The following is a 15,859-nucleotide window of genomic DNA, read 5'->3' on the forward strand; positions in this document are numbered from 1 at the left end:
TTGGTTCATAAACCTCTGATTTTTTATCTGCCACGTCCATTAGGCGTGACATATGAATAAAATGTTAAAACTAATTTGCACATTTTAACCTGACAGACATTAAAATAAATATGAAATTGACTGAAAGCCGCCAAGTATTAAGTAGGCTGTCAATTCTTCATTTTGTAATTGGTTCCGATGCCCTTTCATGACTCTCCAGGTTGGATGATTGATGAGAATGTCCGTCCAACATTCAAGGAGCTGGCGAGTGAATTTACCAGAATGGCCAGAGACCCACCTCGCTACTTGGTGATCAAAGTAAGACAGTTTCATCACAGTACAGTAAAGTGGCGCTTCAGTTAAAGCTATGTGTAGTTTGCTATGTGATATATATATATATATATATATATATATATGATTTGCCTTGTTTGGCCAGGAGGACTGTAGCCAACAGGACTCATCCCCAGATGAACCCATCCAACGAAGTGCAGACCTGGATGACTTGGATGATGTAGATGTCAACCTTGAGGACCCGTTGGCAGATGAGAAAGAAGATGACTTGTCTCCAGCCAACTACTACATGGCAAAAAGTCTCAATCGTTACTCTAGGATGGACACTCCCAAAGTAGGGCATACCACTTTCCTCTTAACTTAGTGTCAACTTTAGAAATCATATTCCTGGGCAAGGTACTGAATCTCAAAATTTCCCCAATGCACGATTTTTTTTTTCTTCAAGTGTTTAATGAATGTGCATGTGTGTGTGTGTATGTGTGTGTGATATCATCCATTTACTGTCTCTTTTCTTATAACAGGTGATTCTTAATTCATCCAGCGGAACTGGATACCTGCCCATGACCTCAGGTGTTGACAACCATACACAGGTAGATAAAAGAGACTTTTGTTTTGTTAAACCAATTCGTAGTGTTTATACACATGACCAGAACGAGTCCACTGAAGATTTCTGCTGTTACCAGTTTGCCAATAGAGTTCTGATTGTGTTTTGTTGGGTAGGCGATGTGGCAGTCACGCTCTCGGCTAAATTCTGCCCGTACTGTGTCCGAGAGCTCGGAAGGCTGCGGCACTGGAATGGAGATGGAGATGGGTGAGGACTTCCCCTTAGCAGGGAGCCTGAAAAGAAGACGTCATCGTGAGGACAGCGCTTATGTGTCGCAGAGAGACAGCATGTCCGGCGGGCCACCTGAGACTCCCTCACCAGAGATGGAAGAAGAAGATCAAAACGGATATGTGCTTCCTGGAGGGAGCCCGGAGAGAGGTGATACCATAATTGTTAATTTACAACACACTAACAGTTACCACTTGGAAATGAGCAGCAGCCCTAGAAGATTAGCTGTACTAAGCCAGCTGTTTAAAATACTTTGTCTTTATAGCCCCAGTTTAGCTAGTCTTTGTTTTTTACTGTTATCTGTTTCTTTCAGATACGTTGCTTTTCTCATCGCGAGCTGCTCCTGGGAGGATGGGAAAGTCTCGTTCATCAGAGCTCCTGGACGACCCAGATGATGAAGAATACGAGTACATGAACAAGCAGGTGTGTTTAACACCTGTATCACTCAGGCAAGGCAGCCAGTGGCTGAAGCCGAACAAGAAGCGAACCTCTTCAATGTCATCACACGTGACAGCGTCCTCATGTGACACCGGTGTGTCGGTGGAGGTCAGGGGAAGCTACACCAGGAGCAAGGACAACTCTGACTCCGAGCAGCAGGGTTCCAGTGAAGTTGAGTATGAATACATGGACATCAGAGGCGGTGAAAAGCTGGAAGGTCCGCCAGTACGTGACCCTCCTCCTCCTCCAGCTCCTGTGAGGATGAGCAGCAAGGTGGAAGAGGAGGAGGATGAATACGTGGAGGACGGTAACTATCATTACACAAACAGGCAGCCAAAGCTACGACAGGCTCTTCAAGACAAGAAAGAGCTGAATGTAGAGGGGACAGAGGCAGATGAATACGAGGATATGGACTGCTTTTCTGCCCCACCACCTGGCGGAGATGGTGTGGTGTATCAAAACTTACAGAGGGAGGAAAATGGGGCAGCGGGGCGCAGAGAGCAACACCAGTCTATGCGGGCCGGAGTCAGGGTTACGGAGCCTGCTGTCGGTGACAGATCTTTCGACAACCCAGGATACTGGCACAGCAGGATGTTTCTTAAGCCCAGTGCTGTGCCAACATGAAGAACATTTTAAATCTCATGGACTTCCCTCTCAAACACAGTCATGAAGGATCTGAAATGAGAAAAGCAACCAAAAGCCACGTTAAAGATGTAGCATGTAACAAAATGTACAAAACCCCCCAAACAACACGTGACTATTTTGCAGCTTTGTCCTTTGTTATACATCAAAATTGTTTTTATTATGTGATACAAGCTATATTTTTGTGTTTACATTGTAAATAAAGAGATTTCAGGTAAGAAATTGTGACAATATCATTTGAAGAATCATTTAAAGATGTTTACTCAATAAAAATATTTTGAATACTTGGTATGGAACTGCAACATTTTTATTTTAAATGAGCTGGTGAACTGTATAATGATGCAAAGTGTGCAACCTGTCAAAGGGCGCACATCTAATTACAGATTAACAAATATCCTTGGCTGAGCTATAGACATTTGCTCAAGTGGTAAATGCTCCCACAGGAGAAATATAATTATTAATGTTTCATTGTTCTCAGCTACAGCTGGGGGAGAAGTCAGTTACACCCTGTAAAAGGTGCTAGAAGCAAAAAAAAAAAAAACCCAAAACCCACAGTTGTTATCCAAAAACTGAGAGAAACTAGCTTTTACACCATTTGGCGAGCCGGTCGAGACCCTCGTGCCGGATGTTTCACAGCCATGGTTTAAACAGTTGGTAGCGCGACTTTATTGGCGGGCTGGGGTCGCTTTACGTCAGGGTGAAGTGGGAGGGGCTTGCGGTAGCAGCTTCGGTCAGAGCTGAGCCGAGGGGAACTGTCGCTGTCCATAGCCGACTAGCGACTTCAGACTACACTGCCAAGATGTCCGACGACGAGCAAGAACAGACTATAGCCGAGGATCTGGTCGTCACCAAGTACAAGATGGGCGGTGACATCGCTAACCGTAAGTTAATGTCAGCGAGTAACTGTCGGTGACTGGATGTGACGACCTGCTCTTTTCGGCCTGTCGTACAGCAGCTAACATTGGTTCCCTATAGCAGCAACCATGTGGTTTAGATTCGAAGCACACATATGCTATCACATCTAGCTAGCTACCAGGTGCAGCCGGGTCGGTTGAAAGCTGCTTCTAACTGAATAACTGAACGACTGCTCGGCTTTCTGCTATTGTTACCCAACAGCAGCGATAGGGTTTCTTACAGGCAGCTGTCTGTGTCACTAACTAGTGTGGGATGCTAACAAACCAGCTAGCTCAGAATGGTGACCGGTGTTCGGCTGTAAATGTCACGTAAACGGTCACGAGCTGAAGCTCTTTTAAACTACGTTTATGGTGACAGATGACATTCATGGTCAGTCGACAGCATGAAATTTGCTCTAAAATCATTCACATAAGGCTTCTTTGTGCATTTAACGACCAGCACATTGTGGTTTCATGATCACTGCTCCATTATATGATGAAAACACAGGAAACACCTGCATTCTATAGATCTCAAACATCGCACAAGATGTATGGTTGTATTTAACAATTTAAGCAGTAATTAGGTCGAGGTACTTGGTCAGATTAATGCTGTAATGAAAAACAAACTTAAATCTATCCATTTAATCTATTTGGATGGATAGTGCAGTCGGGAGATGGGACATATTTGCTGTGGCACTACCTCATAGTACATTAAATGCATATCCTGGCCACCACAGTTTATATTTACACTCTGTGTTTGTGTTACAGTGGTGGTCTGGAGCTTATCTCAGCTGTCATAGGTCTAGCATGCTAACATAATCAGAAAAAAAAACTTATAGTGAGCTAATGCATCAATCTGCCTGACTTCCCTCCTGTCTCATCCAGAGGCTCTCCGTCTGGTCATGGAAGCAGCCAAACCCGGGGTGTCAGTGCTCAGTCTCTGTGAAAAAGGTGATGCCTATATAATGGTGGAGACCGGGAAGGTCTTCAAGAAGGAAAAAGAAATGAAGAAAGGTGAGGCCCGCATCTGCCCGTTATGGGTTTTTGTGGTTTTTGTGGGGGTTTTTTGTGTTTTTTTTGTTTTGTTTTGTTTTGTTTTCCCGAGGTGGACACATCAAGGAAATTAGATCCAGTAGAACAAACTGTTGGCAGTGTTTTCTGTGTCATTTCGCACAGCATCGAGTAACTCTAATAGCAGAAGGGGCTTTAAAAACTAGCATGGTGACAGAGTAGATCTTCTAAGTGATATACTCCTCCATACTCCATTCTTGTATGGCTTTCTTGATTACATTTGTGGATAATTTCCAAATGAAGACTTGGTGGTTCTCTTCTCCCTCTTCTAGGCATTGCGTTTCCTACCAGCGTCTCAGTCAATAACTGTGTTTGCCACTTCTCTCCCCTGAAGAGTGACCCTGACTACACACTTAAAGATGGGGATCTGGTCAAAATGTAGGCACCATGCACTGTAATAATGTTACCCCCTCCTTTCCCCCGTGTGTCTCTAGTCTCCCAATGTATTGTCCTCCCTACTTTCTGTGTGATAGCTCCGCTTTCTCTTTGCTGTTGATTGTGTCCTTCATCTCTATGGTCTTGCCTCTTGTGTGTGCTGTGTGTGTGGCAAACGACAAGTAAGGTTTCTTTTTAGAACGGGTGGTATGCCGGATGTTAGCTTTACTGCCCATCTTATCCGCTAAATCCCATATATGACGTTACTCAAATGCAGTATTTGGCTTTGAAAAAGAAAGTCGATTCATCTTAGTTGTTGCGTTGCCACTAATGTCTTTGTCCTCTGTAACGTCTTTGTGCTGTGTGTGGATATTCAGTGTTGTAAAGATGTTTCTTCAAGTGTCGTGATGTGGTTTTTATATTTTTTGTTTTTTTTAATGTGTCTCACTCTGCTAACCTCTTTGCTGGGCACGTCTGGAAAGTTTAATACAGTCAGTAATGCTGTTGCCTTGAATTCATAATAAGTCCTTCACCATATTCCAGCTGATCTACTGCCAAAAAAGAAACTCACCTTGGGTTATAGCTTCCATTTATTGCAGATTAAATTGTGTATTTTTGTCTGACCTTCTCTTATTATTGTAGTCCTCACTAAGCTAATTTTCCAAAGTGGAACGATCTTTTGTCCTTCCCAGTAGATTTGATCTGATTACTTCCTGCATCAGTACTAGTACATTTGACAGCCGGGTAGCACTTAATTAAAGGCATGATCTGTATCCTACAGTTAGTTAATTCTTTCGTTTTTCCTTTTCTTCTGATTTTGTGTAGCGATCTCGGAGTTCATGTTGATGGCTTCATCGCCAATGTTGCTCACAGCTTTATCGTGGGAGCCAGTAAGGTGAAAAAACAAAAAAGCAGACACGTGTACATATCACACCTTGGTCACAGTTTTGTATCATCTCATGTGAGTCCTGAAGTCGTCTTTTTTTGTTTTTCTATATGCAGGAGAACCCCGTCACAGGCCGGAAAGCTGATGTGATCAAAGCAGCTCATCTATGCGCAGAAGCAGCGCTACGCCTCGTGAAACCTGGTAACCAGGTATGTTTGAGTGTTTCATGAGGCTTTTCCACGTCAGCTGTGATCAGGACTAATATTCTCTGCAGGGGTGTGCTTTAGTCATCAAAACATCTAAATGACTTGTAATTATTAATTTGGCACAGATCTTACTTTTAATGCATTTTTGATAAGTGGAAGAAAATTAATGGATGTGTAATTCGCTCCAGTAGTGCTTCTTTGCTACTCTTTAGTCCACATTTTTCTGGCTCGAATACCATCATAGACTAGTTCTGCTACAAACTAGGTGTAAACTTATTTGCAGTCTCACATGTATTTTAACGGTTATGTCGTACAAAGATGTAATTTGGATGTGAAAGTAATTAATTTTCTCTGCCTCAGAACACTCAAGTGACAGAAGCCTGGAACAAGATCGCACAGTCGTTCAAGTGCACACCTATTGAGGGTGGGTTCCTATAAAAACCGTTGTATTTTAATGTGCTGTCTGTCTTCACATAACAAGATGATGATGTGTGGGATTAATGAGATGTATGGGAATGTTTTCATGGAAACAGTTCATGTTTTAAGCTTATGGGTTCCGCCCATCTCTTTGTTTTAAAGGTATGCTGTCTCATCAGTTAAAGCAACATGTCATAGATGGAGAGAAGACCATCATCCAGAACCCAACAGACCAGCAAAGGTACATCTTTGCAATAAATATGAACTAAAGACAAAATCACCCTATTTCCCTCAGTTTTCTTCCACTCGTCCAATTCAGGGTTATAGTTTGGGTGGAGCCTATCTTAGCTGTAACAGTGTGAGAGGGAGGGCACACCCTTAAAAGGTCACCAGTCTATGACGACGCTATCACAAAGACACAAACACAGTTTCACACACGTGTTCACACCTACAACCAATTTAGAACCGTCAGTTAACCTAACATGCATGTTAGTCTCCCAAATCAAAGGAACCTAACATACACAAGATGCCACAAAGCTGCTGCAGTTGCAGGCACTTTTAATAATTCAAAAATAATTACTTACAAAGATCGAATACAAATAAGAAGAACTGGAGCCAACGCAAAAACAAACAAGAGGAGGAAGACCGAGAACCGACCACTCAGTGGGCTGGTTCGGATTCAGGTTGATCTTCTAAAAATAATGTTAATAAACTAGTAAAACTGAAACAGGGCTGCTGATAACTCCCAGCTTAGGTAATAATGAACAAAACTGTTAAAAGCAACTGAAGGAGCAAACGCACCTACAAAAGAGACTGCTCTGTCTCCTCTGAATTTATATGAGGGTGGGTGAGCCTGCTTGCTAGGGATGAATGCAAGAGGAAAGAGCAGGCTTAATATGGATGATAGAAAAATGATAACCAGATGGTAGATGTGCACACTGAGCCGTGCATAACAAATGCCCACGTCATTTGAAAAGATTTAAAAAAAAAATAAAATACTGCATGGCCTTGTGACTTTTTTTAATAAATCCAAGTTCTCTGTAAAGACAGAAAACAGAGGAAAACAGAAAACAAATATTTTCGCTCAGGCTATCCCACCACTGAATTTGATCAGTTTTGGAGAATCCCACTGCTGAACTTCATCCACCTTCCAGTGCAATCCCAAGAAATCTGTTTTGTGATGCTAACTCTTGTACAACTGTAGAAAATCTGGTTATGTGACAGTTTTTTCAGTCATGAATTTAAAAGAAAGAAAGTTTCATAAATGTATATTCATGTAATGTGTTGCTGTCCAGTGCAGGGTAGGTATGGGCCAAGTTATTATTTTTGAATATTGGCATTGCCCCAGAATGTGACTGTGTGCATGTACGCAGCTTTTCTGCCTGTGTGACGATGTCAACAGCGGTAGTTGTGCTGCATTGGAATGAAAAATATTTAGAGGGAGATCCTCCTGAGTAACTTGAATGATTTTTGTGGGACTGTTTGTATTGTGGAATAAAACTGACGCTCGCAATGTGTTTTGACTGCCTGCTCTTTCTGTTGATTGTCAGAAAAGACCATGAGAAGGCAGAGTTTGAGGTACATGAAGTCTACGCTGTGGATGTGTTAATCAGCACTGGAGAAGGAAAGGTTTGTTGTTTTTCTTCTTGTTTGTGAATGGATGTTATGATTCTGCTCCCAGTAATCAGCACTGAAGTATTGTGTTCTATGCGATTTGCTTTTAGGCCAGAGACTCGGGTCTGCGGACTACGATTTATAAGAGGGACCCGAGTAAACAGTACGGCTTAAAGATGAAGACCTCTCGTACGTTCTTCAGCGAGGTTGAGCGACGTTTCGATGCCATGCCCTTCACTCTCAGGTGGGAACACCACACTTTACTTGTAGCCAGCTGACAGCGAGTTGGGTGCTAACAGCCATTTTTCATTCAGAGCTTTTGAGGATGAGGCCAAAGCCCGACTCGGCGTGGTGGAGTGTGCCAAACATGAGTTGCTACAGCCCTTCAGTGTGCTGCATGAGAAAGAGGGTGAGCATCTTGGCTCTCTGCTAGACAGGTTTGAATTATTCACAAGCTGTTAACCCTACGCCTGTATCTTGTTCTCAGGAGAGGTTGTAGCTCAGTTTAAGTTCACGGTGCTGCTGATGGCCAATGGGCCTCACAGAATCACCAACGGACCTTTAGACCCAGAGCTGTACAAGTCAGAGCATGAAGTTCAGGATCCAGAGCTAAAGGTAAGAATGATAATAACAATAATAAATATATATACAATAAGTCAATTTCATTAAACGTCTTGTTCACATCATGTCAAACTGTTGTCTCTTCTCTAGACTTTACTACAGAGCTCTGCAAGCCGCAAAACACAGAAGAAAAAGAAAAAGAAGGTAATATTTTATTATTAGTAGTAGTACATGCCAATGCATTTAAACCTGACGTCATAAGTTAATGTTTCAGATGGTGTGATTTGATATTGATATGGTAAACATCACAGTTTGGAAATATCAAAAATGACTGTATTTAGTGTTTGCTGACTGAGATGTTATTGTTGTGAAATTAAAGTGGTAAGTGCCCTGATTGTTTAGCAGTAGTTTGTGGACGGAGATGAACTCAAGGAAGACTCGTGTATGCTCATGCTGCGGTACTGTTTGGCCTGTTGGCGCTTTTGGCTGTGAAATGAAAAGGATATAATCAGGGTGCACATAAGTGGTCCGCAGGTGCGCATTCGCTGTCAAAATAAAAGACACGCCCCAGATAAGAAGTTGAAATGCGTGTTTGGGTACATAAGATTTTCTGGAGGAGGACAGACATTTGTTTAGCACTCTTAAAAATATCAAAGAAGCAAACTCCTTTAAGCAATTACTTTAGTGTTCCTCCACCTCCAAAGAAATGTCAGAAGGAGTCCGAACCGCAAAAGAAGCGCGTATTCTCGGAAAAGTGGTTGCAAGAGGTGAGCTGTCTTCCAACAAATGATGAACGCACAGAGATGTGGTGCAGAATATGGTGTGAAGATCCCACTCTAGCAGACAAAAACAGTGCCTTTAATATGTATGCAAACGTGCGTTGCAACTTCTTATCTGGTTTGCGTCTTTTATTTTGACAGCGAATCCACACCTGCGGACTAATTATGTGCACCCCTGGATATAATGCTTTTAAAAGGTGTTATGGGTACATAATTGATGGGGGGGTAATCTTATTGGTATGTGGTTGTTAGGCAACATAACGATGTCATGATATATATCGTTCAGCTTTTTTGGATCTGAATCGTTTACATAAAATTAAAATGATAGGATTCTTTCATAAGGTGTTGCGGGTGCATAAAAGCAACGAGTTCAGTAACTAGATCATAAGCCCTCATAATCGGGTCATTCCGAACAAATTTTGGAATATGGTAAGATGGGACTAAAATCTACAACAATGCCTTCTTTTACTGATTTACTTATTTCGTTTGATCTTTAAGGCCTCAAAGACAGCAGAAAACGCAAGTGGACAGCCGACTGAGGACACAGAAGCCGCAGAATGAAAACTGCCTTTCCACACATGCAAGACTCCAAAGAAATGCAAGAGAAAACATGACAAACTTCCCTGAACTCGCTGCCCATTCTCAACTCAGTATAGCCAATTAAACTGATCAATTCATAAGAGCATTGGCATCATATAAATATTTGACATTCCTATGTGAATTATTAACCCTTTATTGCATTCATGAAAAGGGTTACAGCACCGAGGATCCTACAGAATCTTTACAGATGGTTTCAGTAAATTTGTTGCTGAATGTTAATTTTTCTTTTAAATTTATAAGTATATTAGTCCTTTTTACACTTGTATTGTTGGCAGCTGAAAACTTTATTTTTGAGTGGACTGGGGCTTACAAGTGGGCATTAATGGGAGTAAACTGGCATAAGGTTTGTGAATTATACCAACAGAAACTTGCATCATATTTGTTTAATGCGTCGTATCATGTTGTGTGGGATTTGCCACATTTCTCTTTGGCAACAAAGTCATTTCAGGAGATGTGTTAACAGACTTTTTTACATTCATGTGGAAATCCAGAGGTTTGATTGGCCGCCTTTAAAGCTCACTTTAAGTGCTAATTTTTCATCCACTTGATTATTAAGACATTTCTTAACCACGCCATGCAGTAAAGGGTTAAATTATAATTTTATCTCTCATTAATTGTTACAATCTACAAATGATCTGACTGCAGGACCTGAGAAACACAGACATGCTTACAAATTGGTTTTTACTTAGATTTTATGTATTGGAGGTTTATTCTTCTATAATAATGACCGGAGTACATTTTTCGCTAAAGCTACGAAGTTTTACCTACACTAGATTTTTAAAAGCAATAACAGAATTAGCAGAAGAGCAAATATTTTTAAGTATACTGGCAACAAAGTTGTAATCAGCTTGACCTAAGGGAACAAACTGCTACATTTACTGCCATTCCCCTTGAATTTTATGAAAAGAGAGAACTCTATAACTGTATGTTCCAGTTTAACGACAGGAAAAGGAAAAAAAAGAAAACTTTTCTATCAGTGATTTGCTTTACTACATCATTTGTCTCGTGAAGCATGACAGCTAAAGCTGATCAGGTTTTAGGTAAACTCTTCTGGGTGTCTTCAGAGGAGTTGGACCATGCAGATCATCTCTGGTCAGAGTTTGATTTTTGAGATCTGGGATAATGTTGGGTCACATTTGTCAACAGGTGAATATGTTGGAAATCGGAAAATCCTGCTTTGTAGCTCAGTCAGTGGGCAATGGACCTACACATCTATGAAATAAAAAAACATTTTCATACACTTGTCTTTCATCATTTCTTCAGGGCATTGCTGTATTATGTCTAGTCTAAAGTATCAAGATCATCAGATTGTGTCCAAAAATTAGACGTTTTGTTTGTCTTTTAATGTTTGTTTTAAGCTATGAAGCAAATACTGATATTAGCAGAAACTCAACACAAACTGTTCAAGAATCCTGTTTGAGACAGTTTTGTATCATGATGTGTTATTCTTCTGGAAGCTGGTGTCAGAAGATGGACATTGTCAAAAACAATACTCAGGTAGGCAGTGGTATTTAAACAATGCTCTGCTGATACTGAGGAGCCTGAAGTGTGCCAAGAAAATATCCACCATGCCATTACACCACAGGCAGCCTGAGCTGCTGATACACAGCAGAACGAAGCTGTGCTTTTGTGTTGTTTATGCAAAGTACTGACCCTGCATCCTAAATATTGCATCAGTATTCGAGAACCATCAGATCTGATGATGTTGTTTCAATCTGCTGTTTCTAATGTTTGTTGAGTCTGTGCAAATTGTAACCTCAGTTTCCAGTTCTTAGCTGACAGGAGTGGGAATAAGTGTGGTTCTGCTGCTGTAGTCCGTCTGTTTCATGGTTTGAACTGCTCTTCTGCCGACCTTGATCGTAACAAGTGTTTGAGTTACTATTTCCTTCATGTCAGCTTGAAGCAGTCTGACCTCTGACATCAACAGAACATGTTCCCCCAGGCAACTGCCGCTCACTGGATATTTGTGGATATTTTTGGACCATTCTGTGTAGGGCCTGGAAGTGGTTGTGTGGAAAAATCCCAGTAGTTCAACAGTTTCTTAAATACTCAGACCAGCCTGTCTAGCACCAAGAACTATGTTTAAATTCACTTAAATCACCTTTATTTAACTCAATGATAATCTAAAGTTAATTTGGTTTGATTTAGAAACACACATATACTGGTTATTAGATAAATTTCTAAACACTTTCAAAATATATGTGTAAAACAGCTGGAATGAATGAAAGATCCAGGTGAACTTCTAAAGGGACATTGAAATAAAACAGGATCTTCAAAGCAGGTTTGTGGCTATTTTGTGAAAAAGGTGTCAGAAAGGTCTACGAACAAAGACCTGCACTTTTGGTGTTAGTCCACCATTGTGTATGAATATGTGTATTTCAACACACACACACACACACACACACACACACACATTGCATTATTAATTAATAATCGATTACTATGATTAATATTTATGACTTTAACAGCTGATTCAGTAATTTTGTGTTAGTAATGTACACTAAAAAATGCGAGTCTTAACAACACATAAAATCAATAAAACCAACTCGACTGCAGGGTTAATTTTGTGCTCAACGGAAGGTCGTCGCCTTTAGAAAGCAGGAAAAGTGGTTGGAAAATATCACCTGGTTCGCTCGTACGTCGATTTGAACAGTTGGACTACATTTCCCGTTGAGCTGAGGCGCTTCAGCTGTCGCCTGAACATGACGTCACGACACTTTTAAAAGCCGCTCGTTTTCTTCGTCACATCCTCTTTCCGTTGCTCTTCTCGCTTTGAGGTATGTTGAGTTTATTCCCCGCTAACAGGATCCAATTTAATCTGCTAATTTAACCGGTCATCCACTCTTACTGATCATTAATTGTTTTCGTTTTCACAGAAACCTCTCCACACGATGAGAGCCAAGGTGAGATAACAAACCAATATCGATATTTCAGCTGTTTGTGTCCTCTTCCCGCGCCAGCTAATGCTGCTAGCTCCTTCCTTAAGCTCTTCGTGTTTATATCATTAAATATACCCTGCTACCCAGCTCCTTAAAATATTAATAGAATTTTAAGTGATAACAGGGCATTAGCTACATATAGTAGTATAAATGCTAATACTACTAGAAGCTTTTCTTTGGGGCATCTTGTAATGTTGGCACCGTAGCTAGCTGGCTGAGCCCAGGCAGCCATGCGTGTTTGAAAACAGATCTGCATGCAGCGTGACAAACACCACTGTGAAATGCTTTTTAGTACAAACATGTACTGCATGTTCTGAGGCCCTGTAACTGTCTGCATCACAGTAAGCATGTTGTCCAAGTAGTGGCGCAAATGTGGTCTTGATGTACTCTTAATGACTGTGCTTTTTCTCCCTTTTTTCAGTGGAGGAAGAAGCGTATGCGCAGGTAAGCATCATGATAAACAAAGAAAATGTCTTTGTCAGCTCCCTAATCCAAGCTGCTTAAATTTAGGCTAGACAACACAATTGTTTAGGCTTTGGAAAAGTCAGGTTTATAAGGAAGGAAGTCTGTTTTTTTTTTTGTTTTATTTTACATTTAGTGGATATCATTGAGCTTTAACTGTAAAGTATGTTAGGTTGGGCTTGTTCAAATGTTGACAATTGTTTGCCCCTACGTTTCAATTGGATGCAGGGAAAATTATATCTACTGAAAATGACCTGGGTTATATAGTTCCTGAGCAGCATTACTCCAATAACTGAAATTCAGTTTTCAGCCAAGTTTGTACAGTGTCAGTGTTTAATTTAAAGATGTACAGGTTTGTAACTGAGGGAACACTGTTAAAAAGCTTTACAAAATGAATGAATAAATGAATACACGTCAATGTACTCACAAACTCGCTTGGTCTAGGTGGTGATAAAAATCATTAAATAGAAAACACTCCTGTCCTGTCCTTAACAGCTGAAGGGAAATTTACATGATTGGTCCGATATTGATGGGCATCACAGGGCTGTCCAGTTTTGGTCATAATCTCGATAACTAGTATTACTGAATTATAGTTTAACAATTTTTGTTACTATCTTAGTCCTTGTGCTATTGAGTGTTTTACTGACAGCTGCTGTTTTCCAACAGGCTGAAGCGTAAAAGGAGAAAGATGAGGCAGAGGTCAAAGTAAGCCCCTCCTCCTGCCTGCCAGCTGTGATCACATCTGAGCCTCTCCAGGTGACTGACATGCGGACGAAGGGGGATTGCTCGGCGGTTCCATCAACGAAATTAAAGGCCTAAACCCCCGATTTCAGATGACCACGCTTTTCACGGAGCCCGCTGTGACGGTCTGACTGGAAGATGGTGAAGATGCTGGAGAAGAACATGACTACAGCTGCGTTGTTCATGGACCATAATGCATCTTGTTTCTGTACAATTGTTTGTGGTGTTTTGAACAATAAATGAACACTGTTAAATTACCACCAGTTTAAACCTCTTGATTTTTATGTTATAAAGTAAGGCTAGGTTGACTGACTTGTACTTGAAATAAATTACACTACAGGTGTTGGATGTGTCCTTGATTCAAATGGCTAAATTACGGCAACATGTCTTGCAGTTGTCTAGAAGCCTGGTAAGGAACTAATCATTTCATTCAGGTGTGTTGACCCAGGGTGTTATCTAAAACCTCCAGGACACTGGCCCTTGAGGCCTGGAGTTCGACACTACTGAATTACACAATGTGTAGGTTTTATCAGGGCTGTCGGGCAGGCTAACTGCATGCAGGGAGTGTTAAATGTTAATGTGTTAGCTGGATGAAAAGAATTGGAGGCAAATGTAACTGCAGGTGATTTATCCAAGTGCCTTTTAGAAAAATTGCTTTCGATCTGAAATCAAAAAGGTTAAAGTCCTTCAGTTGGAAGACAACTTATAGTACACGTTGTGTTTAAAAGCAGAGGTCAAGATTGACTCCTGTGTGAACTGCTAAAGGGTCAGCTGTGACACAGAATCCTGGTGGCAGTGTTTTTAGTTCAATCAAGTTGTAAATTGCATCTTGCTGATGAAATGCTGCTGTTCAGGGCCATCCCACAACAAGTCATTCATTTCCATTATTTTTCATCTCTATTTTCAACCATTCTGGTTCTTTGTTTTTAGCCCAATGACATAATGCAAAATCTGCTACATAGTTGCTCATTAGAAATAAACTTTATGAATGAAAAGATCAAGTATGGACATGTTATTAAAGTTAATAAAATTTCATACTATTAAATTTCTTGCAAAATGTATGAAATGTATTGAAAGGGACAAATATCCCCTTTGCAGGCATTAATATACACTGATAATGAGTAGATGTGGATTAGAAAGTCACTATTCAGTGTATTCAAGGCTAAGTACCTGACAATATTTGAGTAAATGTAGTAACTTTCCCTTTGTATATGCCACTGTAAATGAAATGCCCTATTTCCTGTATATTCTAATTTAAACTACATCGTTATCTCATTCTCTTTTCAAAACCTGCTGGGCTGTAAAGGTTTACTATAGGAATATCAAACACGTGGTTTGATATGAAGTAACCTGCCAAACGGTCCAGTCTGGTCCATCTGATTGCTTTGAAAACTGAAAAATTTCACAGAAGATAAGGTTAGCTTTTGGACATTAAGAAGTGTGGTAATTTTAACTTGAATAGTACCTATCAATGGTAGCTATTCATTCAGAATGTGTGGATTTCTGGAATATATGCATCCCAAAGTTTTTGAGTTTTTTTTTTTTTTTTTTAATTTATAAGTATACACAGAAAGACTATATATCTCTGTTTGAGTTTTATAATTTAAATTAATTTACAGATCGTTGCCTACTGGGTAAAATACGACCAACTGTTAATCAACTGGTCTTCAGATAACTGAAGAACCTTTGTAACACAAGTAACGACATCATTGTAACTGTAATTTAGTTACAGAATTTAGTGCAGTAACATTTGCCTTCTAGATGGCAGCAGAGTCTTTCAGGCTGGAGTCAGAGTTTTCCCAAGCTCTTGACTGGTTGTTCCGTTATGGACGGGATTATAGTTCCTGAGATTGAAAACCGGAACTTGTCCGTCACCTTTCCCTTCTTCAGCACCATAGATCTTGACTTGGAAGGTTTGACACTCATCCTTGCCCCTGAGATGAGACTCTCAAGACCTCATAACATCCACCTGCACCCTGGGACTGATGGCATCGTGATGGTGAAATGCCATCAGTCCTGACCTAGTTAGCGGCCCTCTACACTCCACCTCAGCGGCCTTGACCACCATGTACATTGCGAGAGCAAAGAGCATAACTGAGATGGTACAGCCTGTTATTATACCTTTCCTGAGGC

At 40.7% G+C, this 15,859-nt stretch overlaps 2 protein-coding genes and 1 long non-coding RNA gene across 3 annotated transcripts in view; all 3 read left to right on the forward strand.

Annotated features, from left to right (window-relative positions):
* Window positions 1-2,164, forward strand: part of LOC146631438 (receptor tyrosine-protein kinase erbB-3-like) — a gene marked incomplete at its 5' end in the record, with an annotated part of 6,908 nt that extends 4,744 nt beyond the window's left edge. Inside the window, 5 exons of the mRNA XM_085354815.1 lie at window positions 200-297; window positions 416-604; window positions 792-860; window positions 991-1,252; window positions 1,416-2,164. Of these exons, the coding sequence (XP_085210941.1) occupies window positions 200-297; window positions 416-604; window positions 792-860; window positions 991-1,252; window positions 1,416-2,164 (1,367 nt within the window). The remainder of the gene's footprint in view (window positions 1-199; window positions 298-415; window positions 605-791; window positions 861-990; window positions 1,253-1,415) is intronic.
* Window positions 2,165-2,891: 727 nt separating this feature from the next.
* Window positions 2,892-10,785, forward strand: LOC146631439 (proliferation-associated protein 2G4). Its single transcript, XM_085353674.1, has 13 exons — window positions 2,892-3,063; window positions 3,961-4,089; window positions 4,419-4,524; window positions 5,347-5,416; window positions 5,524-5,616; window positions 5,974-6,037; window positions 6,193-6,271; window positions 7,581-7,659; window positions 7,755-7,888; window positions 7,959-8,053; window positions 8,132-8,259; window positions 8,356-8,409; window positions 9,483-10,785. Exons 1-13 carry the CDS (start codon window positions 2,982-2,984, stop codon window positions 9,543-9,545), a joined length of 1,176 nt encoding a protein of 391 aa, XP_085209800.1. The 5' UTR covers window positions 2,892-2,981; the 3' UTR covers window positions 9,546-10,785.
* A 1,535-nt stretch (window positions 10,786-12,320) lies between these two features.
* LOC146631440 (uncharacterized) lies at window positions 12,321-13,986 on the forward strand. The gene is made up of 4 exons (XR_014906204.1): window positions 12,321-12,361; window positions 12,461-12,487; window positions 12,945-12,967; window positions 13,652-13,986. It is a non-coding gene; the product is annotated as an uncharacterized LOC146631440 (long non-coding RNA).
* Window positions 13,987-15,859: the final 1,873 nt, after the last annotated feature.

This window comes from Diplotaxodon limnothrissa, linkage group LG5 (assembly GCF_057381915.1).
Source record: "Diplotaxodon limnothrissa isolate DT_005_m linkage group LG5, D_limnothrissa_male_GT1.1, whole genome shotgun sequence".
NCBI classification, from domain to species: domain Eukaryota; kingdom Metazoa; phylum Chordata; class Actinopteri; order Cichliformes; family Cichlidae; genus Diplotaxodon; species Diplotaxodon limnothrissa.